Below are 27,241 nucleotides of genomic sequence, written 5' to 3'. Positions count from 1 at the left end.
TGTAATAATCAATGGATTCTTGTTATTTCAGCTGACATCCAAGGCAGGACACCATACATGGATTGCTCAAGGAAAAAGGTTAAGTGTAGGAAAACGAGATTCGTGCATCCTAAGTGGTAGATATTGTTGGTGCAGACTCGATGGGCTGAAGGGTCTTTTCTGTATTCTATGACTCTATGTCATAGGCTCAATGCAGAATTTGTCGGTTAATCAGTCCCTAAAGACATGCAGAGGGCAATGACACTGATAGTACCATAATCGTGTTAAATTGAACTTCAGAAAGTATCGTTGAAAAATATGTACAGAAATTTTAAAAGGAAGAGGAACTTTTAGTTCTCAGGTAGAATAAGCATGAGAATCTATCATGGATGTAACTGAACAAAATTGCCATCAACATATAAAGAATGTCATTTCCTGACATAAAATATTTTATTTCACTTTATAAGTTCACAAGGCAGCCTTTACTTTCTCAGAAGACTAAGGACATTTGGCATGTCAGCTACGATTCTCACCAACGTTTACAGATGCACCATAGAAAGCGTTCTTCCTGGTTGTATCACAGCTTGGTATGGCTCCTGCTCTGCCCAAGACCACAAGAATCTACAAGAGGTCATGAATGTAGCCCAATCCCTCATGCAAACTAGCCTCCCATCCATTAACTCTGTCTACATTTCCCACTGCCTCGGAAAAACAACCAGTATAATTAAGGACCTCATGCACCCCGGATATTCTCTTTTCTACCTTCTTTCGTCAGGAAAATGATACAAATGTCTGCGGTCACTTACCAATCGACTCAAGAACAGCTTTGTCTCTGCTGCCATCAGACTTTTGAATGGACCTACCTTACATTAAGTTGATCTTTCTCTATGCCCTAGCTATGACTGTAACACTGCATTCCACACTCTCTCGTTTCCTTCTTTATGAACGGTGTGCTTTGTCTGTACAGCGCACAAAAAAACAATATTTTTCACTGTTAGCTAATATATGTGACAATAATAAATCAAATCAAAAAGATGAAAAAATGCTCTTTAGCCCATTTGGTCACACCCATCTAGAAAACCAAGCTCACTGGCTTCCAACAGTAGCAGCTGCTTCTTAAATGAGCTCTGCCTTCAAATATCAATCGATTGCAATGTTGGATCACCAGCGGTATAAAATGCATTCCATGATAGCTGTCAACACACTCTCCACAACCTTGAAATAGTGCACTCTTTATTGCTGCCCTGCTGTTTCTGAAAGTATCATTCCAGACTTACGCATTGTATCCCATTAAGAATCTTACATGCCTCCATGCTGACTTCAAAAAAGATTTTTATTTTTGTGCTTGAAGAGTGGTGCTATAATGGGAAGCCATACCAAAATGCTAGATTATATTTTCAGGCAGCATGGTGAGGGGGTAATCTATCTTGTTTAAAATGATTCCTATTAATACAATAGTATTCCTAATTGCTCACATTAATATACTATAAAAATAATTGCTCAGAAGTACCATCCATATGAAAACAAATGCACAAGAAAATTAACAGAATTTAGCAGCTTATTCTAAAAGCATACATTTGCATGCAAGTATTAAGTTTGTTTTTTTTAGCAAAGCTTTCATGGATTGAAGTATTTTAAACTACAGAAATTTTGGGGATTAGTTTCAACTTTCCTTCCTGTGAGTAATACCTGCAGGAAAACCCTCCCAATTTTCATTCCTTCCAACAGATTTAAAACCAGGGCTGCAAATTTGAACATCATCAATTTCCACAGTAAATCACTTGAGAAGTGTACTTAATTCATTGAGGTGAGCCACTAGTGCAGGCAGCTCAATAGATAAATTGGGTTGGATTATTTCCTGCTGGCCATTCAAAGCTTTCATCTGCAAGTTAACATACTTGATTTTCCAGTTGCTTCTACCAAAGGGCGTGCGGACAAGTCCAAAGAGCTGCTCAAAAATACCAAGGCACTGGGTGTTCTTGTGAATGGTGCCCGCCACTGCAATGGCAACTATCCCATGTGGAGAAGTAACGCATCTCATGCCGTTCCTGTCGATGTTGGGATTGAAGAGCAGTTGCTCATCCTTCACCAGGGACAGCAAGCGCTGGCTGACCACCACCGAACTCTGATGGTGCTCAATGTGGTGTTCTTCGACAGAATAAGCAAATTGAAATATTGCATCCTCCCAAAAGTGCTGCGGACCCCACTCTTCTGGTTGTCGACCAAATGAAGGATTTTGGGAGTTCAGAAGAACAAAGAACCATTGGCAGAACTCCTCTCCTATTTCTTGGCAGTCAAAGTCTCCAGTTGTCAGAGGTGGCGCCTCACCCTGGAATGTTTCAAGGATCAAGAATAAAGTCAGATCATTAGAAAAGCATCCAAATTAACAGCAATGATAAATCTAATTGAGGCAAACAAATATGTACATGGAATGAATGAAGGACATTGCACCCCTGGTCCTTCCTTTATTCTGAGAGCCAATGGCTGCAAATTGCCTCAATGACTGTGTTATGAATATAGAAGAAATCTAGCTATTGCCAAGAGGATCTAAAATAAGGAAATAAAAACCAGCATGGTCTTTAAATCATGAGAGAATGCAAATGCAGCCTTCCGCCATAGCTGCCCAAGGAACAGACTTGGCACTAAATTGAAAATGATGGGATAATCATTAGATCATTAGAAAGGCAAAGACACACCACCAAACTGTCTGGAGGTGGAAAGTTCATATCCTCTACATTACTACTGGGCTATATTCAGACCATTATTTGGTTTTTCAAAACCAGACATCCTTCTTATCAGGAGTCAGTGTTCCTAAATTAGGTTGCCTTCATGAGTAAGAAATATCAGTTTCACAAAGTACACAAAGTGTGATGATATTGTACCTTTAAGAAATTTGTCATTTGTTTTTTGCACAGGATCTGTTGTACCAGATTTTTTTATTAACTGGGCTGTTTGTTTATTAACTGAGCTGCTGCAGCAACAATTGTGTTGATGCTGCAGAAGTATAATTGATCTTAATTGCTATCTTGTTTGTATCTAAACGAATGCAGAGTTCTGTTATTTCATGTTTTCCCCAGGATATTGCAGAGTAGGGCTTGGTTTGGTTTGATTGTTAGGTCAGGTCATATGTCTGGGTGTGGCTAGACGATCACAGAGAATGCAAGGCAGTCTGCTCTTTGGGATCTTTAGAGAAAATTCACTTTCTCTGTATCTCTTGCTCTGCCTGAGGTCTAGAGACAGGAATCTGCCAGGAAATAAAGATGTACTCTGTGATTCTGAGATAATTTATCCCTCCTTTTCTTACCTTTTCTCCATTTTACCTCTCTTCTACCCATCTCCCCCTTCTCCCCACGTCTTCATCTGTCACAGTTTACCCTCTGATTTCAGCTTCTCAGCTGTTTGGCCATTCACACCTTCTATACTTTCTATGGACTGCCATTAGCACCTCTGAGCCGTTCCCCTTGTTTTTGTGGCAACGAGTAATCTTTCATTCCCTCATCCTACAGTGTAAATATCTCCCACTTTCTATGTCTTTTAGCTTTGACAAAGGGTCATCTGGACTCAAATCGTCAGCTCTTTTCTCTCCTTACAGATGCTGCTGGACCTGCTGAGATTTTCCTGCATTTTCTCTTTTGGCTTCTCTGAGATTCTACTGTTTGGGACTAGAGTTTTGTCTGGAAGTTGCTGCATGAGAATTGGAAAATAGGTGTCTGTCTGGATCACTCTCCAGAAATGGCAAAAGATGGAAATCTAACTCCACATAAGTATATTTGGTTTTCTGGGCTAACTGGGAATATTTATGGGGAATACTGCTAAATCAGAACAAAAAAGATAGCTAGCAGTTATGAATTATACTTAGTCATATTTAAGTATTTTAATTGGTAAAAGTTGTGCTGCTGATACTTTTTGTTATACTCTAACTGTATTCTTATATAATGTATTCATAGAATAGAATCCCTACAGTGCAGAAGGAAGCTTTTCAGCCCATTGAGTCTGCACCGACCACAATCCTACCCGGGCCTTATTCCCGTAATCTCACATATTTATCCTGCCGATACCCACCACGTCCGTCCATCCCCACACCCCCCCGCCCCGCCCCGGACACTAAGGTCAATTTAGCATGGCTAATCAACCTAACCCACACATCTTTGGACTGTGAGAGGAAACTGGAGCCCCCGGAGGAAACCCTTGCAAACATGGGGAGAACATGCAAACTCTACATAGACAGTGACCCGAGGCCGGAATTGAGCCCGAGTTGCTGGTGTTGTGAGGCAGCAGCGCTAACCACCGTGCCGCCCCATTGTTTTGATAAAAGCTTCCTAGTGGGTCACTTGAACCATACCTGGAGTGAAACCCTTATGCTCACCCTAATGCCAAAATCAAATGTAAAAGTTAGGGTCTAACCTTGGAGTTTCTGATCTAGTCCTTAACAAATGGGAAAATAAGAATATAGGAACAAGACTAGGCCATTCAACCACTTGAGCCTGCTCTGCCCATTCAATTAGACTCTCTGATCTGTGTGTTAACTCCAACCTGCAACCTGCTTCCATTTCGTAACTTTTACGACCCTGACTTAAACCTTACTAATCTCGGTTTTGGGATTATCAACTGAACCCACCTCAATGGCCTTTTTAGTGGGAGATTGTTTTGGATTGTTTTGGATTTCCAGTGCACTGTGTATAAAGAAGTGCTTCCTTGTTGCTTCCTGAATGGTTGGGTTCTAATTTTAAGGTTTTAAGGCTCTGAACCTCTCTCCCAACCGGAAAAAGCTTGATAAGACCTGGACCTAATGCAACAAAAGCAGAAAATGCTGGGAACATGCTGGGAACATAGATATTAGTTAATATCTATAGATAGAACAGAGAAAGGCAGTATGAACTATCTGCCAAAGCAGCAGTCGGGTAGAAGTGCCAAAATTACTTTCCCATTTTCTTCACTGTTGACTGGCTAGCTGCGTGCCACCAGCATTTTCTGTTTACCTTCCAGATTTCCAGCTATTGCATCTTGCTAGCCTGGAATAAATATTCCCTAAGGGATGTATTTCGGTCTATTGACATTTTGTGGCACAGAATCCATAGAATCCCTACAGTGCAGAAGGAGGCCATTCAGCCCATTGAGTCTGCACCGACCATAATTCCACCTAGACCCTATCCCCGTAACCCCACATATATACCCTGCTAATCCCCCTGACATTAACGGGCAATTTAGCATGGCCAATCACGGAAGACTGTACAAACTCCACACAGACGGTGACCTGAGGCTAGAATTAGACCCGGGTCCCTGGCGCATTGAAGCAGCAGTGCTAAGCACTGTGCCACCGTGCCAATAAAAATACTGGTCTTATTTTATGATAATGATTTGGAAAAATGTGACCTGTGCCTTTAATATAGAAGACATTGATGAAATAGCAGCCTTAGTAAATTTCAGTAAACCATAATGGTGGCATAGTAGTTAGTACTGCTACCTCACAGCGCTAGGAACCCCAGTTCAATTCTAGCCTCGGGTCACTGCCTGTGTGGAGCTTGCACATTCTCCTGTGCCTGTTTCGGTTTCCACTGAGTGCTTTGACTTCCTCCCACAGACCAAAGATGTGTGGGTTAGGTTGATTAGCCATGCTAAATTATCCCTTATTGTCAGGGGGACGAGCAGGGTAAAGACGAGGAATTATGGGGATAGGGCCCGGATGGGATTGCTGGCAGTGCAAGCTCAAAAGGCTGAATGGCCTCCTTCTGCATTGTAGGGATTCTGTGATTCTAGATGACTGGATCGCCTCCCAAATCAAAATATTTATCAACTCTGAACTACATGACAGAATCCCCATAAGCCCACATATTTACCCTGCTAATCCCCTTGACATTAAGTATCAATCCAGCATGACCAAACAATCTCAGGAATGTAAATAATTAAGAATGTGAATAACCCATTTGACCCAACCAGGCTAGTCTGCCATTTTGTTCACCACAGCAATTCTATCATTTTTACCCCAATTTCCTGTCCAGACCCCTGAGCAATTACTTCTCAAGGAAGTATCCATCACTTTTTAAAAGCTTCAGCTGACTCTTCATCTATTTTTATCTTGCATAGCAGGTTTTATACCGACAATCCTTTGTGCAATTTAATATTTCCGGACAGCATATTGTGTCAATTTTTGCTTAATACCGTACAAACACAGTGGAAGAATTACTTTTGTCAGATAAACAGGAACAAAGACAAATAAAAGCTTGAGGTAATTGATAAAGCAAAGGTTAGGACACAAGATCTCTGTGAAATGCTAATCCTTTTTTGATGCAAACTTAATTACCTGTATAACATTGAAATGTATGTTCATTTGCAATTCCAGTTGCCTCTTTGCCTCATCTTGTGCTTGCTCCCTCATTTGCTCTTGCAATTTTCTCTTAATTTGCTCTTCCAGTTCGCTCCTTGCCTGCTCTTCTGCTTCTTTCTTCATTTGTTTCATTTGTCTTCTCCTCTCTTCATCGGCCTGTTTCACCTTCTCCTCCTTCTGTTTCCTTGCCTGCTCCTCCACTTGTCTTTTCAACTGATCCTTGTCATGTCTTGCCTGCTCCAATTCCCTCCTTGCCATCTTGACCTCTTGTGCGAGGACTTCTATCTTTGCTTTTGCAGCTCTCTCCTTTGTCTCCTGCTCCACTTCTTGGTTCCTAGCTTGAACCAGAAGGTTCTGTTTTGTTTGATTTATTGCTGCTTTTCTCTTCCATTCTTCCTGTACCCAATAGGACAAAACCTTGTCAATGAGTTGCTGTTTGTCTGCTGAAACTGGGGTGACAACATCATGTCGGATTAAATACTTCAATATTGCCTCTCGCACAACCTTCCGCCGCTTTAGTAACTCTTCAGCACTTTGGCTATACCTTAGAATGACATTGATGGCTTCTACAAGAAAATCAAAAAAAGCAGTTTCATTTGTATATATAACTATAGAATAACAGAATGGTTACAGCACAGGAGGACATTTAGGCCATCATGTCTACGCAATGGCAACTTAGCTAGTCCCTTTCTCCTAGTTCTGATTTCTTTTTCCTAAGATGCTTACCCAATTTTAATTTGAATGATGTCATTGAGTCATTCTATTAAGCAAAGCATTCCAGATTCTAACCACTTGCTGTGTAAAAGGTTTTCTTCTTAAGGTGTTGCTTCTTTGGCCATTCATTTTTAAAAATTTATTAATGTCACAAGGAGGCTTACATTAACACTCCAATGAAGTTACTGTGAAAATCCCCTAGTCGTCACACTCAGGTGCCTGTTCGGGTACACTGAGGGAGAATTCAGCATGGCCAATGCACCTAATCAGCACATCTTTTGGACTGTGGGAGGAAACCAGAGTGCCTAGACAGAACTCACGCAGAGATGGAAAGAATGTGTAGATTCGCACTGTGACTGAAGCCAGAAATTGAACCCAGGTCACTGGTGCTGTGAGGCAGTACTGCTAACCACTGTGCCACAGAGAAAATAGATAGAGCAAGATCTGTAGGTGAAGTGTAAAAAAGTAAATAAAAGCAAATTACTGCTGATGCTAGAATCTGAAACAAAAAGAGAAAATGTTAGAAAATCTCAACAGGGTCTGGCAGCATCTGTAAAGAGAGGAAAGAGCTGATGGTTTGAGTCCAGATGACCCTTTGTCAAAGCTAAGAGGCATAGAAAGTGGGAGTTATTTGTACAGTAGTGTGAGCGAATGAAAGATGAGTCGCAGACACTAAACCAAGAATTGGAGGAGGTGTGTTAGCATGGATTGAAAATTGGCTGTCACATAGAAACAGAGAGTTGAAATAAATGGGTCCTTTTCAGAGTGGAAAGATATAATTAGTGGAGTGCCACAGGGATCAGTTCTTGGCCACCAACTTATCATTATTTACATTAATGACCTGGAGGAAGGAACAGAATGTAAGGTTTCCAAATTTGCTGATGTAAGAAGAGAGGTGTAAGGGCATGTTGTGATGAGGACATTCTGATTCTACAATAGGATATAGATAGATTAGGTTACTGAGTGAAAACGTGGCAAATGGAGTTCAATGTGGTGAAGTGTGAAGTCATGCACTTGGGTAGGAGGAATCTAAAAGCAGATTATCTAAATGGGGAGAGATACTGCATGTGAGTGAAGTCCAGAGGGGTCTGGGTGTTCTAGTGCATGAATCACAAAAAGCTAGCAGGCAGGTCCAACAAATAGTTAAAAAAGACAAATAGCATTTTGGTCTTTACTGCAAAGAGTTTAAAAATAGGAAGGTTTTGTTGCAATTGTACAGTGTGTTGGTGAGGCCTTACCTGGAATACCACATACAATTTTGGTCCCCTTACCTAAAAAAGGATATAGTAACATTGGAGGCAGTCCAAAGAAAATTCACCGGGCTAGTTCCTATCAAGAGAGACTAAATAGTCTGATTCTGTACTCCGTGGAGTTTAGAAAAGTGAGCAGTGACCTTATTCAATCATTAATGATCCTCAGGGGGCTTGACAGGGTAGATGGTGAGATGTTTTCACTAGTGGGAGACTCTCAAACAAGGGGATAGAGATACAAGATAAAGGGCCAGTCATTTAAAACTGAGCTGCACACGCTCCTTCTCATGGAGGGTGGTGATTCCCTGGAATTCTCTGCCCCAAATGGTGGTGGAGGCTGGATCATTAGTATTTAAAGTGAAAATGGATAAATATTTGATAGATCGAGGAATAGAGGACTCTGGGGAAAAGGAGCTGAGACTGGCATATTTCAGCCATGATCGTATTGAATGGCAGAGAAGGCGTAAAGGGCCTGGTAGCCTACTGCTGCTGCCACTTCTTGTATTTTTGTGTATACCTCACGGAATGCAATGGTTCAAGAGGCAGCTTACTACCACCTTTTGAAGGATAAGTGGGGATGGACAATAAATGCTGAGCCAGCCGCACCCACATACCATAAATGAATATTTTAAAAAACTTGGCCTGCCACCGTCGGATTCCCCAGGTCTCTCTACACCTGAACACTTTAGAAGTGCACTTTTATGTTGCCATTCCTCATCCTGCCTGCCAAAATATATTGCTTAACATTTCTCAGTATTAACCTTCCTCTGTCACATGTTCACCTGCTCCTATTCTGCCTTCCTGTTGATGTCAATGCCCTTCTGTTCCTGATTATGCCCTCCTGTTGCTGTCAGTGCCTACCTGTTCCTGTCTATGCAAGCCCTTAAGTCTTTTGCTCTCCTCCTCCTCCCCCCAATACTTTCAGGTTTGTGTCAACTGCAAATTTTGCAGTTGTGCCCTGTGCACTCCAGTCTAAGGCATTAATACAAAGCAAGAAAAGCCATGGTCCAGGTTCCAATTTCTGGAGAACCCACTGTTTACTTTCCTCTATTCTAAATAAAAACTTTTAGTCTGCTTATTGACACTCAGCCAATTTTGTATCCATGTTGCCATTCTCCCTTTTATTTCATGAGTTTTAACTTTACTAGCACTGCCAGTGTCAGGTGGGCACTGCCCGCTATGTCCCTGACAACCTCGGGGCTTCAATGGCCTTTGAGCCCAACAGCATGACCATTGTGTCAGGTCTCTGCATCAGTGAGGGTATCAAGGGTCATGGGGAAAGGGCAGGAAAGTAGGTGTGAGGAATGTTGGATCAGCCACAATCCCCTTGAATGGTGGAGCAGGTGCAAGGGGCCAAATGGCCTACTCCTGTTCCTATTTCACATGGTCATAACAAAAGAACATCCACAACACTCTGGGTTGACTTCCAAAATTTCACAACCTTTGAACGAAGCTCTGGTGGATTGTTCTAACTTCACCCATTATGGGAAAATAACATGACTGTACCTAAAGTATCGTCTCTTTAAAGGATACCAATTGTTCTATTACAATTTTGCCTGCCAGGACTTGATTCCCATTTATCTTGAGTCAGATCTGTTGTCTCTCACTGAACTTGGCCCTCCTCCAGTGACTCAGTTGTTCCACGCCTTTCTCCTTTCTTTTCAATATTTGACAGTAAATTTGTTTGATTTGGTATCACAATTATACGACGAATTCATATGGAATTGGTTCTAGCAATTGTGGCTTGTTGCTCTTGGTTCATACAAAGTGTGCCTTTCTGGGCTCAGCAGGTTGGCATTTCAGCTCAACCCAGGTCCCTTCTCCTTCGTTACTTCATTTGCTTTCATGCACTACAGAAAACTGTCTCTGCTTTTTGAATGCTTGAGGTGCTCAATGTGCACATTAATTCTTTAGGTGAGGATCTTGCCCTTGTCTTGCTTGTTAATAATAATGCCCTAATAATAGCATGCGGTGTAACATTATAAATTCTTCCAGTCTTGCCATGGTGACATTTGTGGGGCATACCCTTTTGTACAGTGCCTGTGCCCTTAATGTCAACAATATCGCCCTTCTTGTAAATACGGAAGTAAGTGGAAAGAGGAGTAGGTCCATGTTTCTGGAAGGGTCGTGCAAACATATATCGAGTCCCCCTCCTCTTACCCTGGGTTTTCATCATCTTGAACCTTTATTAAAGATGATGGATAAAAAATCTTATGACAATTATGGCTTACTTATATTCATAATTTTTATTTCCAATACTAAATAATGAGGAAAAGAATGAAATGTATTGAAAATTTGGCTTGTTCATAAACCATATGATTGAACTGTTTTGGCAAAGGCCAACATTAACTTTTTCTGTTTTTTTCAGTTAAAACACAAGAAGGCCGATAATCCTTGGTGCCTCCAGTGAACTCCGATCACGTTAGCAGAACTGCTAGAAGACTGAGTCCCTCTCCAATATTTATAAAGCCAATGTCAGGGTATAGGAGCCATAATGTGGAGATGCCAGCGTTGGACTGGGATAAGAACAATAAGTCTCACAACACCGGGTTAAAGTCCAACAGGTTTATTTGGCAGCACTAGCTTTCAGAGTCTCAAGCTCCTTCATCAGGTGAGTGAGGACTTGTGTTCACAAACAGAGCACATAAAAGATACAAACTCAATTTACAAGATAATGGTTGGAATGCTAGTCTTTACAGGTAATCAAGTCTGAAAGGTACAATGTGAATGGAGAGAGGGCCAAGCACAGGTTAAAGAGATGTGTATTGTCTCCAGCCATGGGGGTATCTGTAACCCCCACGACTTGCCTGGGCTTGCAAAATCTCACTAACTGCAATTTCAGAATCAGTGTGTTTTTGTTACACCCACAGTTTTGAATAATTTGTGGTTCAAAGAACATGGTTCTACCTCTCAGCCTTACCAATCATACCGAATCATAAGGCTAATTATGTCTGTGACACGATGTTTTGGTATATTTACTTTGTTTATCAGCTGCTGAAATCACGTTGCTACCCACGGTGAGAAGTCCATTTTCTGGTTGGCTCTTTAAGTTGAGTTGCATTTGATGTTGCCGTATCTTTTAAAGCCTTACCTAATCATAATCTGATGTGAACTTCACACAGTAATGTCCTACATGCATTATTTTGAAATATTAGAAATGCATCAAGATTGTTTTTACTAATATAGAATGTAACTTGGTACAATTTAGTATCTTGACATAGATTTCAAAGGTTTGTGTATTGCATCTGCAAAAAAGCCAGTCCACTGGATAGTCTGTACCGATTTAGGATATTGGTTTAAATCTTTACCCGAATCTAGCATATTTAACAACCAGTTGGTTAAAAGTAGAAATCAGGTACCGCCATGTATTTTCTACAGATATGTTTTGGTGACTTGATACATGAGCAATTGCCCGTTTGTACCTACCTTCTGTAGTCCATGCGTTAAACTGCTTGCCGGCTACAGTGTCCTTCAGTGTAAATAAATCACTGTGGGTTAAGGATCGTAGAATTTCAGTGCAGCCCAATTTTTGCATCGCAGAAAATTCGGACATGTTTTTCTCCTTGGTTTAGTAAAGTGTTTAAAATTAACTATCCTGGAGGAACAAAAAAATCACAAATCTGCCTTTAAACAATACAAGTACCTCCTATATATTGCGATGGTTTGCTACCTGCGAGAAGAGCTTCACAACGCTGGTTCACTGCACTCACAAAGTGAAACGTAAATTAAGGAAATAAATTGTATTATGGAAAATCGAAACTCAAGACCAGCTGACACGCACAGGAAATGAATGAGTCCTTCCTTTCGCTTCCCCCAAATTGACAACATTGTGAACACCAGTAATAACTTTGTAGAAATTTGGAGGCATCCTTCCCTCCACCAACCCCCGCCCCCCGCCCCAATTCGCAAACTTTTTTTTAAAAAGTACGTGCGAAATTTTAGGAAAAAAACTTAAGGATAGGATTTGGTCCGTTTTCTCTGATGCTGGAAATTAATTCTGACTGCCAGGATTTTGGTGTTGCACTATTCAGGGAGTGTTCAAAGCAAGCCTCGGTGGTCTGGCAGGGCTGGCTTTGGAGGTTCGGGCAGAAAGGGCAGCAGCGAGTAAGGCAGAGGGAGCAGCAGGTTTTATACTAAAATAATTAAGGCGTGATCTTACTGGCTCGTTGCACTGCTCGATCAGTGTAGCGAGCAGACAAGATAGCATGAGAGGGTAAAAAACTGATGCACAAAAATAGTTTCATGCTCTTTCCTTTTGACATAAAATGAACAAAAGTCAAAAGGAATTACCGGATTCAGCACGGCTCATTCTGCCCTCACCGTCCCCCCCCCCCCAACTTCCCCCACTCTCACGCAGCATCCCCCACTCCCCCCCCCCCCCACCAACAACACCTCGCGCTGGCGAGAATCACTATTGCTCTTCAGTAATGGGGTCAGGTGCCATGGCTATGCCAGAACAGAGGCCAGTGACACCCCGCATAGATAAGGGCATAGCCAGACAGTGCCCATCAGACTGTGCCAGTCTGGCAGTGCCCACTTGGGCACTATATCTGTGCAGGGGCAATGTCGGAGGGGAGATGTGGGTGGGGCTATGACAAACAGGATGCATGCACAATGATGGGGGAGCTTATGCATGAGGGGTGGTGGGCAGTGGGGAGGTCGTGCAAGGGTGGGCCATGGAGTAGGATCATGTTTGTGTGGGGGGGGGGGTTGAGGCATGTGAGGGGTCTGCCAAGGATGGTCCTCATGATGTCCTGTTGGTGTAGGGGTAGCGATGCCATCAATCATGGGGAGGGAATCCGATATTCATGCAGGTGGCGGGGCGGGAGGGGTCTCCCAGTGCGGCCTGTAGAGAAGCGACCCCAAGCAAAGCCTTTTCCAAAGTTTGGAAGTTTTAGGGGAGGATTTTGAGAAGATTCTGCCTATCTTTTCCAGGATGTCCTTCCAAATATTTTATGAATAAAGTATATTTGTGCCAAAACAAAGGAGAGCTTTCAAGCATATTGCTGTACTTATGCACTTGATACAGTTATAGTCCTCAGGCAGACAGTTTAACATTTTGATTTTATTCTGGTTAAAGTCTTGAGCAATTTAAACTGCATTTGCTCCAAGTAACCATGTAAAACAAAACCGCTGGGAAATTACTGTTCCCAGCAAAACAAACCCATCAGTTACTCTGGTCAAAGATTGACTTGGGAGACCAGTTTACTGCTATTTGTTGAAGTATGATACATTACCTGCAAATCAGACATACAAAAGGCATTTCACTGAACTTGGCTCTACTTATAATACATTCACATTTCATTCAGTCTCCAATATCTTTTCTGAATATTAACATTGTCAAATATCCAGTCTCAAAGACTGGATATAACATTTAATAAGAAACCAAATCTGTCAGTATGACTGCTATGAAATATATCATTGACTTCCATGGCTGCTCTTACTTAAAGTGGAGTGTAAACACAGAAGAACATTGCATTCGATTTCCAGCTGTCTTTTGAAGTAGATGTAAAATTTAAGTTGAATTCTCTGAAGTATGAACAGTTTACAGACATCTGTCTACATCATTCAAGATGTACACCAGTGTCTTCAACACATTAGGTATAAAAATTGTAATGGTAAGACTGAATCATATTTCAATGCTTTGCAGATCAGCTCTGATCTAATTAAATGGCAGGCAGGCTGAATGGTTTATGCAGTTTCTGTATTGCACAGTTAGTAGTCTCACAACACAGGTTGAAGTCCCAACTCTCCATTCAGCTGATGAAGGGGCAATGCTCCGAAAGCTCATTCTCCAAATAAACCTGTTGGACTTTAATCTGGTGATGTGAGACTTCTTACTGTGCTTACCCCAGTCCAACGCCGGCATCATCACATCATGGTTTCTGTATTGAAAAAACTCCTGGAAGCAGCAAAATGAGTGTCTGTAGCATTTAAATATTTAACGTTTGTCAAGCTGCATAGCATTTCTTGACCACTAATCTAAGCCCCAATATTTTGATTTTATCAGTGGTCACAATAGAGGGAAATAGTACCTTCGGTTAACTTCAGAAGAAAACTTTAATTTATTAACAATTACAATGGACATGGATTAAGGTGATGACAAATACTTCCACACAAAAGAAAATGCAACAATATTTTCTCATCATTTTTCATGAATGCGTCTCCCATGGAGTTACCAGATGAGGGAACAGAGGCTCCAGGAACAAGTGGAACACCATGACTGGATCAGGAAATCAAGCTGCAGCCAATGGGTCAAAGCATATCAGCACAGGAAATGAGCAGGATGTGGCACTGGCAGAGTTGACAATGCTATCAAAAACCACCTGGTGGCTCCCAGGGAGGTTAGGCACGACTTACTTCTTTCCTCTTTTATACTATCTTTCCTGGCTGTGCAATTGACGTGAAAATCTCTCATGGCAGCTGGAAGGAAGCCAAAATTACCTTTTTGTTACTCTGAATGATTATGTTTCTATTGTAAAAATCAAACAGGAAGCTCAGATATGAGACTACTTTGAAATAATCAGGGAAGAATGGTGAACAAAAATGCCTCAAACGACTTCAACATTTTTAACTCCTTGCTTCAGAGTGCAGTGAACATTAAATCTGTTTCTCGCTTCAAAGACACTGCCAGATCTGCTGAGTATTTCCAGCATTTTCTGTCCTTAATTTTGGACAGCACTTGAAGAACAAATAGCTCCAAGAATGCAATACTCATTCAGCAGTGTAATGCAGTGTCAATCTTGTTAATCAGTTCCTGGGATTGGAGTGGGGCTAAACATCAATATTTTTACCTCAAGTCAAAAGTGCTAGCAAGAGGCAAAGAATCACTATAAACTGAGAAAATACAGCTTTATCAAATACATTTAACAACTGCAATATAAAAAGAGAGCAAATGCATTTGTAACCAACAAAAATGGAGGGAGGGGAGGCAAAAAGAGAATATTTGTTGAAATAACATTGATCCTTTGGCAAGGACAAATTTGGTAAGATTTCCTCACTCGAGATTTTTGACAATTTTGTAAATGCTGGTTGTACGTTGCACGGGCAGTAAGTGCAATCTGTTTTCAATTGTTCTCTTGGCGTGAATTGCGGGACTGGTTGCTTTGCAATATATTGAATTGTAGCACAGCTGCAAAGTTGCAGTATTGATTTCGTGAAGCAGTCATGAACCATTAACAGATGCGCAAATCTTTCATAAGCACAGCAAACAGCCTCAATCATAAATCCCTACAGTGTGTTCTTCAAAAACTTGCAGCAGCTCATTGGATTCATATTTGATAGTGGGGAGATCTGAATTCTCACTGGGCAGGACAGTCGCTGCCTCTTGACCAGTGATCTTTAGGTGAACAAATTTAATCTTCCAATTGTTCTCATTGTTTGGGCAACGGATAAGACCAAAGATTTGCTCAAAAATCCCGAGGCAGACTGACTCTCTGTGAATGGTGCCAGCCACTGCAATAATAACTAATCCGTGAGGTGAATGGATGCACTTCAGTCCGCTGCCAGTCAGGTTAGGATTCAGGAATAGATGCTCCTCTTTCGTCAGTGCTAATAAACGGAGGCTGACCATAACTGCACCAGTGTATACCTCCAATTGTTGCTCAGAAGTTCTGTAGGCAAACTTAAGTATAACATCGTCCCAAAAATGCTGGGGGCCCCAGTCTTTTGATTGTTCTTGCAGTTTTGGATTCTGGGAGTTCAGAAGCTGATAAAACCACTTGCAGAATTCAAGTCCCATTGATTGGTAATCGTACACGTAGTTTGTGGCTATATTGTTTGTTGGGACATAATTTCCTGATGTGCTTCCTGAAGAGTGGTTTTTCTGATAGAAAGAAAAAATAGGTATATTTATCCTTGGCTGAAAAGACACTGTGCATCTGAATAAACATAATAAGCGGAGGATTTATTTTTTGGTTCACCAATGTAGTTATAAGACTATGAGCAAATCTCCTTTACCAATTCTATACAATGTCCCATTGAAAGGTTAAATCTAGTATGCGGATTCATGAAACATAAAAGAATTCTTCCAGCTGTCCCTGAAAACTCTCCCTGCAGCTGAAGTTGGGGGACGGTTCGTTCATTTGGCTGGATGGCTAGTGTTTGGCGCACAAGATGCCAACAGAGTGGGATCGCTTTCTCAGCTGAAACAGGAACACTTGGTACCTGCCCATGAGAGTGGAAGGGGGTGTGCTGGACGGGGGCAAGCGACAGGGGTGAGGGGGTGCGACGGAGCAAGGAGGGGACAGGGGTAGGGGGGCGGGGGACGGGAGAAGGGGAGGGGGATGGGAAGAGAGGGGGATGTGAGAGGAGAAGGGGAGGATGGGGTGGGTGGGCAGCTGGAGGGAGAAGGTGGGGTGGGGGGAGTGGGGGGTGGAGTGGGAGGGTGGGGTGGGGTGGTGGGTCTACAGGGGGAAGGGAGGCCTGAAATGGGGGGAGGGGCCAGAGGGTGGGGTGGGTTGGGGTGGGGGTGGCCAGAGTGGGATGTGGTGGGCCGGAGAGGGAAGGCTAGGGTGGGGGGAGGGCGGTGGGGTGGGCGGAGAGGGAAGTATAGAGTGAGGGGGGTAAGTGAGGGGGCAGTAGTGAGGGGGGAAGTGAGGGGCGGAAGGCGGAACTGAGGGGGGAACTAAGGGGGGAACTGAGGGGGGGAACTGAGGGGGGGAACTGAGGGGGGGAACTGAGGGGGAGGGAACTGAAGAGGGGAAGTGGGGATGGAATGTGACATCATTTAACCTATTAACTAAATGTTTGATGTTTTGTTTAAAAACATCACGTCCTTATAGGGTTATGAACAAGAAATAAAAAAGTTAAAATCCTGACCCAGTCTATTTAAATGTGTTTTTTTAAAAACTTAGATCAGTTACAAATTAGTATTTGTAAAGTTTAGCACCCATTTGAAGAGATTAACCTGAATTGTAAAATCACCATTTTCAAAGATGCCTTCATTTTTAGCTGCACTGCAAAGAAAAGCAAAGTAAAAATGTACATGTTATATTACGAGATGATGCAGCTTCAGATTCAATACCTGGGATTCAGTGCTGCCTTCCCTCCAATATTCTATAACTTTCTGCACAAGTTGGTACTTCTCTGCATTAGATGGCACAACAACATTATGTTTTGCTAAATATTGAAATATTATCTCACGGTGGATCTTCTTCCTTTTTAGCAGCTCTTCGGCACTCTGACTGTAACTCAGTATGGCATCAATGGCTTCTGCAGGTGACAGGACAACCAGAAGATTGTTAACAACGGTAAAATCCCAACCCAAGGCGTACAGGAATTCTTTTAGCTAGGCAGTTATGACTATCATAGAATCCTACAGTGCAGAAGGAGGCCATTCAGCCCATCGAGTCTGCACCAACCACAATCCTACCCAGGCCCTATACCCACAACCGCAGTCATTTACCCTAACTCGTCCCCCTGACACTATGACGCAATTTAGCATGGCCAATCCATGTAACCAGCACATCTTTGGGCTGGGGGAGGAAACTGAAGCAACTGGAGGAAACCCACGCAGACACAGGAAGAATGTGCAGACTCCACACAGATAGCGACCTGAGCCAGGAATCAAACCCAAGACCCTGGCACCGTGAGGCAGCAGTGTTAAGCACTGTGCCACCCCAAACTCTAAGCATCGTACTACATTCCTACTGCTGTGGCTATCTCTTAATATTGTCTTAATATATGCCCCCTCCCCGCCCACCTGACCCCTAAGGGCCAGCTATCAAGTTAACTCCCCAACAACAACAGCATGGTTACAAGAGGCCTTCACTGATAAAGTAGAAACACAGAGTTCCCCAGTTGGGTTACTTTTCTTCTGCATTGCACTACATGTTAAAACGGCACAAAGGTGTAAAAGTTAAAACTAGGAGCATAGGAAATAGGACGTAGGAACAGGCCATTTGGCTACTCAGGCCTGCTCCATCATTCATTAAGACCATGGCCTAACTCCATGTATATATCCTAGGCTCATATCCCTTGATTCCCCTCCTTAACAAAAATCTATCTCAGACTTAAACGTAACAATTGAACCAGCTTCCACCCCCATTTGAGGAAGAGAGAGTCCCAAACCTCCATCACTCTCTGCATGTAGATGTATTTTCTAACATCTCTCCTGAACAGCTTCGCCCTGTAAATATTTTATCTGTCAGATCACCACTCAACCTTCTAAATTCAAGAGAATAAAGCCTTAACTTGTCTAATCTCTCCGTATAACTTAACCCCTGAATTCCAAGTATCTGGTTGTTTAGAAATTCCAACAATCGGAATACATTCTGACACACCATTCCTTCCCTCTTCGTGGTTTGAGAAAGATAAGTGACAATATGCCAGTACCATAAAAGCATCAGAAGCCTGTACTAATACTTAGTGATTTTTCTCATTTCTCCTCCTCTTTCTTTACGCAAAGGCCAAATACTAAGTTTTTTTTACATATCAATTATCCCCTTTAGCTTGCACAAAAATTTGAAGCTAGATTGCAATTCAGACCTCAATCACCAGAACAAGGATTCCAAGCTTTCCTCTAACACAGCTGTCATTCCCATTTGGGCTTTCATTTATATAAGCTGCACTGTTCACAGATATTTACACCAGTAGGTATCCAGCCTCTGGCAGTTAAGTGATTCAACTCTTGTCACAGATGTGAAACAATTTCATTGCTCCAATTCTGCTCCCTCGACAAAGCAGCCAGCATAATTAAGGACCCCACGCACCCCGGACATCCTCTCCTCCACCTTCTTCTGTCAGGAAGATGTAACCAGTCGGTCTGAGGGTAGCGGTTATATTGATTGGGCGGCACAGTGGCTAGCATTGCTGCCTCACAGTGCCAGGGACCTGTATTCAATTCCTGCCTTGGGTCACTATCTGCGTGGAGTTTGCACGTCCTCCCCATCTCTGCATGGGTTTCCTCCAGATGCTTCAGTTGCCTCCCACAGTCCAAGAATGTGCAGATTAGGCTAATTGGCCATGATAAGTTGTCCCTTAGTGTCAGAGGAACTAGCAGGGTAAATACATGGGTTTATGGGGATAGGGCCTAGGTGGAATTGTGGTCAGTATAAACTCAAAGGTCCAAATAGCCTCCTTCTACACTATAACAATTCTATGGAACTGACTCAAGAACAGCTTCTTTCCTGCTGCCATCAGATTTTTGTATGGACCTACCTCGCATTACATTGATCTTTCTCTACACCCTAGCTATGACTGTAACACTACATTCTGCACGCTCTCCTTTCCTTCTCTACAAACAGTATGCTCTGTCTGTATAGCGCGCTAGATACTTTTCGCTGTATGCTAATACACGTGACAATAATAATTCAAATCATTTCATCCAATTGCTCCAAAAAAAGTGGCGAAACAATGGGCAAACTTATCTTCGAGACCACTCCTGCCAATTTGATTGCCACTGTCCATACGAAGATCAATATCCCCCTCAAGCACCAATAATTTTGTACTTAATGTGCTGTTCAATGGTCTAATATTGTCAGAGAGCCCACTGGTGTTTCTTGACTCTTGTTATTCCTAACTTCACCCACACTGATTTTACTTCATGACCTTTTGAGGTCAGATTCTTTCTCACAAGTGTCATATTTTACTATCAATGCTACCTGTCCACCTTTGCCATTCTGCCTGCTAGTCTTTCCGAAATATTAGGCAGCTTGGAATATTTACTTTCCAACCTTGATCACCTTGAAACCATGACCTGTAATGACAATTAGATCTGAATCATCTACCTCTATCTGTGCCACTTCCATCTTGTTGCAGATGCTTCATACATTCAGATAATTGCATTATTTTGTTTCTATTCCCTGCAATGACCTTATTCGCTGATTTACAATGATTAAATCTCTTCCTTCCTCTCTGATTCTGCTTCCCTTTACCCACGTTGCTGAAGTCCCCTCACTTTGGATTTTGAAATCTTCCTGCCCCCCACGAAAACACCCTCCCCCTTCACCATCCTGATCCATTTTGTTAGTTTAAAGCTCCAATATTCCAAACCACCTAAATAGTAAACCATTTTCTCTTTTATAGATGATTATAATGCTATATAATTCTGCATGTTCTCTATTTAGGTCAAATTAGGTCCCTTTCGGGTTCCCTGATTATAAAGCAAATCTACTGGCAGCTTTATGCAGTACAGCAATAATTGTACAATATTGAGAGCCCGAATTTCAGTGTGCTGGGGGGAGGCGAGGGAGGGCTCAATGTGGGGAGGGTTGGTCAGTGCGGGGGGAGGGGCTGTCAGGCGATCAGTGCGAGGGGGTGGTGTACAGGGGATCAGTGTGGGGGGGTACAGGGGATCAGTGTGGGGGGGTGGTGTACAGGGGATCAGTGCGGGGGGGTGGTGTACAGGGGATCAGTGCGGGGGGTGGTGTACAGGGGATCAGTGCGGGGGGGGGTACAGGGGATCAGTGCGGGGGGGTGGTGTACAGGGGATCAGTGTGGGGGGGGGGGGTACAGGGGATCAGTGCGGGGGGGGTACAGGGGATCAGTGCAGGGGGGGTACAGGGGATCAGTGCAGGGGGGGTACAGGGGATCAGTGCAGGGGGGGTACAGGGGATCAGTGCAGGGGGGGGTACAGGGGATCAGTGCGGGGGGGGTACAGGGGATCAGTGCGGGGGGGGTACAGGGGATCAGTGCGGGGGGGGGTACAGGGGATCAGTGCGGGGGGGTACAGGGGATCAGTGCGGGGGGGGTACAGGGGATCAGTGCGGGGGGGGTACAGGGGATCAGTGCGGGGGGGGGTACAGGGGATCAGTGCGGGGGGGGGTACAGGGGATCAGTGCGGGGGGGTACAGGGGATCAGTGCGGGGGGGTGTATAGGAGATCAGTGCGGGGGGGGGTACAGGGGATCAGTGCGGGGGGGGTACAGGGGATCAGTGCGGGGGGGGTACAGGGGATCAGTGCGGGGGGGGTACAGGGGATCAGTGCGGGGGGGGTACAGGGGATCAGTGCGGGGGGGGGTACAGGGGATCAGTGCGGGGGTGCAGGGGATCAGTGCGGGGGGGGTACAGGGGATCAGTGCGGGGGGGTGGTGTACAGGGGATCAGTGCGGGGGGGTGTATAGGAGATCAGTGCGGGGGAAGGATCTGTCTCCAAGGGGTGGGGTCTCCATGGAGAAAGGAGGGATGTCTGGGGGACTCTGTGTGGGGAAGGGTCAGTGTGTGTGTGATGGGGTGGGGGCCCCTACCACCCACCTGTGTCGCTCTCTATCTTCAACATGCGATTGGTGACGGTGTCGACGAGCGAGAAAAGCTCCCCCCGGCCCAGGCTCTGCAGGATCTCCCGGCAGCCGCACAGCTCCGGCTCCGACAACAGCGACATCGCCGCTCCGCCCGGGTCCCGAGTCCCCGGAATAGGATTCCGGGCAGCGCTGATAACCCGCACACAGGGTTCCGGGCTGGACTGGGGCCCTCACACAGGGTTCCGGGTGGAGCTGGTACCCCGCACACAGCGCTCCGGCCAGCACGAGGACCCGCACACAGAGTTCCGGCTCGGTGTTTGCGCCGGGGACATCACCTGAGAACCAGCTGTCCGCGTCCCATGCTGACAATTCGTCCCAACAAAACCGCGCCTTCAATCACCAACTTCACTGGGGCTCCCACCCCGGGGGGACAAAATACCCCGGGCCCCACAGCCCGCCGGAAATATATAACCGCCGCACCAGAGAGAAGTGGAGGGTTCGGGACCAGAGAAAACCTCAGGACAGAAACAGAGGAGACAACATGTCAGTGTGGGAATGACACTGGGAATGTCGGCGTGGGAATGACACTGTCAGTGTGGGAATGACACTGTCAGTGTGGGACTGTCGGCGTGGGAATGACACTGTCAGTGTGGGAATGAGACTGGGAATGTCGGCGTGGGAATGAGACTGTCAGTGTGGGAATGAGACTGGGAATGTCGGCGTGGGAATGAGACTGTCAGTGTGGGAATGAGACTGTCAGTGTGGGAATGACACTGGGAATGTCGGCGTGGGAATGAGACTGTCAGTGTGGGAATGACACTGGGAATATTAGTGTGGGATTAACACTGGGAATGTTGGCATGTGAGCGACACTGTGAATGTCGGTGTGCAAGTGACACTGGGAATGTCAGTGTGTGAGTGATGCTGGGAATGTCGGTGCATGAATGAGCCTGGGAATGTTAGTGTGGGACTGACACTGGGAATGTGGGTGTATGAATCGCACTGGGAATGCCATTGTATCTTTGAATTACAGTGGGGATGTGGGGTTGTCATTGTATCGGTGAGTTTCAGTGGGAATATCGTCAGTGTACCCCCTTAGAATGGGGATGTGGGATGTCAGCTTATTGATGAATAAGAGTGGGGATGTCTGGTTATCGGAGAATTAGACTGGGAATATCAGTGCTTGGCTAAGTTTCAAAAGCTACAATTATTTCAGCAGTGGGTTTTTAATTCAGTTTAATTGAAGGAACTACTAAAGGATTAGCTGTCTTTGTGGATCAGTTTAGAAGTTTGTATATATAATGGATTAACCACTTGAGAATTAAAAACTTTGAATGGGTCTAATGAAGATGAGTTTTCACTATCATGTGGGTAGCAATGAAACCTGTATTAGAATTTTTATCTCCACATGGCTCCTGAAATATGCCCTTGGTGGATTCTAAATGAGTGGTTATGGAGGTTACGTAGGGAGGGGATTTGGGGTTAATGGCAGTCGTGAGGTGGCATGGGGTTGTTACGAGTTTTGACGAGCATTTGGGAAGGTGAGATCTAGAAGGCTGGACAGCCTCTGAAATAAGTCTTTAAAAAGCCAGAGAACTGAGGGAGGGCCTTCTAATCAGCCTTGGCACTTGCCAGCCCTAGCAGCCACTTAAGATCTACTTCCATGGATGGCGGGCCCATCTTGATCCCATATCCCACTTCCCTTGAGTAACAATTAGATTTAACGGAGCCTTTTAATCTGAGGGGCATCTGCCAATTTGAGAAGTTTCCTTATGTGAGCAATACATATTGGAAACAAAACTCTGTCCTTCTTTTACCCCACCGAGACCCTCTCCCAAAACATTGACCTTGTTGATTTTTGTACAAAAGCTTAGTGGACTTACCATGTGTTTCTAGCAATTCTGGTTCTTGTTTCAGATTCGCAGTTTGTTTTTCATTATTTATCATCTGAGTTTACCTTTTCCTGGTAATTCACTAACTGCATAAGTCATTCCCCCCCCCACCCCACCCCTGTCAAACCACATCACGTGCTGTACTAGTATGGACCACACTAGTGTACCTATCATGCTAAACTGTATCTGGGCTCCCTTCCAAGAGCAGTTCATCCCATCTGAAATACTACTACTGTAGTCCTTAAGTGTTATTTTATTCAGATTCCAAAATTATATGGTGACAATAATAATAATAGGTTTGATGTCACTGAAGGTGCTTTGTGACCTCGCTGAACTGGTTCTGCTTCCAAAACTGTTCCTGCAAAATATGTGCGAGTACGGCACTATCTCTGTGCTGTGGCAGATTTGACTGATGATTAGATGGTATGTGTATCATTAAGGGCAAGTGGTATGAGAAGAGCGCATATCTCCTCCTGCTTATGGTTTAATAAATATATCAATGTTTTGGTAACTATTGTAGTGCTTCAGTTTGCTTCCAAACGAGCAGATTTCAGTATTTGCATCTATGTAATGCGAGAATGTGTAATGGAAATATTGCAAGGCTCATCACACAACTAAATACCTTACGAATTACAGTGAATTTTGTTATGTAGGGAATATTATTTCCATTATGTAATAGTTTGGCTATTTTGGTGATAGGTATTTTAGCTACAAACATACTGAAGTTTTCCACATAAAAATAAAAAATAAAGCCAAGAATTTTTATGAAATATTTGAAACCGTAATTGAGGTTAATTATTCCATCATGATTTCAGTGACCATTGCATTGAATGTTTCAATATGCAGATGTATCTAGGTGGCTTGTGAATGTTTTCACTTAGATTGTTAAATATCAACTTCTGCATCTAATGCTTCTAACTTAGGAAAAGAAGTAGTTCCTGCTAGAAGAATATTCACTTCAAAATGCTGAAAAAAACAGAAGGACCATATGCACATCTGGTTCCCTTTTTATTTGCAACAGAAATCACATTTCCATTTCATTAATGCAAAATAGAAACTGGTTTAATAGTTTTGGTGAAGTCTGCAAGAAGGTGTGTGGAAGTCAGGGAGCGAGGCAAGAAAGAGCAGAATGAGAACAGATTGAGCGCTACAGAAAGGATTAGAAAGGGGAAACATGGAAAGGAAAGATTTAGAGGAATATGGGCCAAACTCAGGCAAATGGGGCTAGTTCAGTTTAGGAAACCTGGTTGGCATGGACAAGTTGGGCCAATGGGCCTGTTTCTGTGCTGTATATCTTTATGAAGTGTAATGTGCACTAAAGAAATCAATTGGCCAACAACTGAATTGAGTTGTATTTAAAATCCAGTTATAAAGCCATGATGTGGCTCCCTCTAGTCACTGAGGTTTGTCTATTGGAATGTCTGTGAGTTCAATTTTCATTTATAGCTGTGACATTGCTTCCTCCTTGTGTTGTCTGCTTCCCTTCCTGCAGATTTAACCTTACATTTACAATACACTTGGCATTCATCTATGCTCACTAATGTCTTAATGTTCCCACATGACTTGAATTTAATTTACATGACTGTATAGCTTAATATTCCTTTAAAACTTATTACACTTCACTTTAGGGGGCTTCCTTTCATTTTTTTTTAATGATCCTGTGAAGGGCCTCTGGAGATTTTACTCCTTCACAGTTGTTTTATAATGTAGGTTATAATGTTCTTCCCAGGTTTCTCCTGGCTTTTCTATTTCCTTTAGTTTCTGATTTGAGAATAGTCCAGGTCTGATTTTTCACTCCTGAGATGGGTGGCACGAGTCAGGAAATTTCCTGGCCCACTCTATACAATTTGGGAGAAGTACCCTGGAATGGTGGGAGGGGGTAGATGTGGGATAGAGTTGGGCCCGCTGTTCCCCCAGCCACTCACCTGATGAAGGAGCAGTGCTTCGAAAGCTCGTGCTCCTAAATAAACCTGTTGGACTTCAATCTGGTGTTGTGAGACTTTTTGCTGCCTCCAGATGCAGATCAGAGGCAGCCAGGCACAGAAGGGGCTTTTAAGTATCCTGGTCGTTTTGTTAACTTTTAGGACCTCTATCCCTCATCCCTTTGCATCCCAGCACCTATCCTACCCACTTTTGTGCTAACTCCATATCTGCATCCCAATTTAATGCCAAAGCGTACCCTCCCGAAACACCCATGATCCTGTTTTCCCATGCCAACTCATTTTGACCCATTCTCCCACCTCCATTGCCCCTTATAACCTGCCAATCCATCCAGTATCTACAATGAGCAAACCTCAGAAGCCATGCCGAGATGAAATAAAATAAAAGTCTAAGTGAGTATTGCTTAAAAAAGCGACATTTTGAAGTTTTTTTTATCTTGCATTCATCAGGACACTTTGCACAAATACTAATATAAAGCGAAATTAACAGTTTATCCTGTATGAAAATAATGTACTAACTGGTTGGCAAGCCATATTGTATTGATAGTGTTGTAAAGCCTTGTAATAAGTGCAGGACAAAAACCTTCAACATCTCTCTTATTTTCAGCAGTACCCAAATACTGACTGAAGGTCTAAATATCTATTACAGCCTTTCATTATAGTAAAAAGAAAGCCCATTCAAATTTTTTTTAATCCTCTCACGCATTTAATCCCTTATAAAACAAGTGTTTAGTGATAACCTCATGTCAAATAGTATTGATCTTTTAATAATACTTATGAATAGTCAATGAAAAGCTAAACTTGTGATAATTCCCTTCACATTAAGGAAGATAATTATAGACTGTGGAAAGAAGCCAGGCATTAATAATGAAATTATGATTGTTCTGAAAGAAATGTTAACAAACAGCTTTTGTAACTAATGGAACACTTTTTTTTCAACTGTCACTGACAAGGGTAGAATTTTTTCAAATTACAGGTCTGGAAATTTAAATAACTCCACAGCTTGAGTTTTATATTAATCCCTAATTGATACAGGCAGGCTTTTTTTTTTGAAGAGTTGGGGATTTAAATAATATCATAGTATGACAGTCCCACAGACCTACTCCACTCTTCATGAGTATTTGTGTCCACTATAAATGTTTGTGACTCCCACACAGCAGGATAAGGCTATTGCTACAGCAAAAACTCTACCATGAGTTTCAGTAGTCCTGCGGAATTTTGATTTCCCTTGTCTGTGAATCATGACCTTGTCCACTTTCCCTTACTGGTGAAAATGTGATCTGTCAGTTTATGGGAGTGAGTTTCTCTGTTCCTGCCCACCATTTTTAAATTTCCACGGAATCGTCATAACTCTGCAAAATTCCTGGCCCTAATATTTTGTAAATATTATTTCACAAAGACTCCCTTGCTATCAATCCCAGCATCAGCCCAAACAAGATGATTTACTTCCTGGCAACATTTCAGAGTCAGTTAATTGTAAACAAGTTTGTCAAAGATGTTCGGTGTAATGAGAAGATTTAAATTATAAAGGAAGTGCCAACCTGCCTGATATAGCTAGTTTCTCCTGTTAAGCTAGCGGCTAAAACGATTATGAAATCTTATGATACTAGATAAACTGTTGTGCCTTTAAATCTCTCCCATACATGTTACCTTGTGCAGCCAGTATTATCTGTGTTATCTCCAGGCCCGTGTCCTTAACAAATTAATCTGCTACCTCTAGTTGGTAACTATTTATTTATTATTTATTAAATAGTTGCCAACTAGAGCTAGCAGATCTAGTTCTGCAAGGAATCATTGTACGAGTCATTTGTTCCAAGAATATTGTCTGAGCTTCTTAGAATTTACCTCCCTGTTTCTACAAAGGCAGCAGAGCATTTGGAACACTACTTTCAAACCAACTTTGACTTGGGTTGCCAGTGCACCTTGAACTGACTTACACAACTCAGTGTCTTGGGGAAGAGA

At 43.1% G+C, this 27,241-nt stretch overlaps 3 protein-coding genes and 1 pseudogene across 8 annotated transcripts in view; 1 reads left to right on the top strand and 3 right to left on the bottom strand.

The window, feature by feature from the left end:
• The window catches only part of LOC145353153 (uncharacterized protein C3orf38 homolog), a 46,793-nt gene extending 34,782 nt beyond the window's left edge, over positions 1-12,011 (bottom strand). For 3 of the 6 annotated variants that reach the window (XR_013888647.1, XM_080203594.1, XM_080203595.1), the window contains exons 1-3: positions 11,695-12,011; positions 6,281-6,870; positions 1,878-2,308 (exon numbers count right to left, since the gene is read on the bottom strand). Coding sequence is in view for 5 of the 6 variants with exons in the window: in XM_080203594.1 (XP_080059720.1) it covers positions 1,878-2,308; positions 6,281-6,870; positions 11,695-11,821 (1,148 nt within the window). In the remaining variant the exon portion in view is untranslated. Of the gene's footprint in view, positions 1-419; positions 2,309-6,280; positions 6,871-11,247; positions 11,345-11,694 lie in introns of those variants that run through there. The other 3 variants (XM_080203593.1, XM_080203592.1, XM_080203591.1) reach the window with 3 other exon arrangements.
• LOC145353464 (large ribosomal subunit protein eL21 pseudogene) lies at positions 9,970-10,444 on the bottom strand (annotated as a pseudogene).
• Positions 12,012-13,379: 1,368 nt separating the features above from the next.
• On the bottom strand, positions 13,380-21,668 carry c15h3orf38 (chromosome 15 C3orf38 homolog). Its single transcript, XM_080203590.1, has 3 exons — positions 21,462-21,668; positions 17,294-17,481; positions 13,380-16,093 (listed from the first exon to the last, which is right to left on the bottom strand). The coding sequence occupies exons 1-3, from the start codon at positions 21,586-21,588 to the stop codon at positions 15,485-15,487; spliced, it is 924 nt and encodes a 307-aa protein (XP_080059716.1). The 5' UTR covers positions 21,589-21,668; the 3' UTR covers positions 13,380-15,484.
• Positions 21,669-21,784: 116 nt separating this feature from the next.
• The window catches only part of LOC145353151 (uncharacterized), a 44,515-nt gene continuing 39,058 nt past the window's right edge, over positions 21,785-27,241 (top strand). The window contains exon 1 of the mRNA XM_080203589.1: positions 21,785-21,991. The gene's annotated coding sequence lies outside the window, so the exon portion shown is untranslated. The remainder of the gene's footprint in view (positions 21,992-27,241) is intronic.

The sequence above is a fragment of the Carcharhinus amblyrhynchos genome, chromosome 15 (assembly GCF_965287045.1).
Source record: "Carcharhinus amblyrhynchos chromosome 15, sCarAmb.v2.hapA, whole genome shotgun sequence".
Classification (NCBI taxonomy): domain Eukaryota; kingdom Metazoa; phylum Chordata; class Chondrichthyes; order Carcharhiniformes; family Carcharhinidae; genus Carcharhinus; species Carcharhinus amblyrhynchos.
This window is presented reverse-complemented; position numbering and strand designations above follow the sequence as displayed.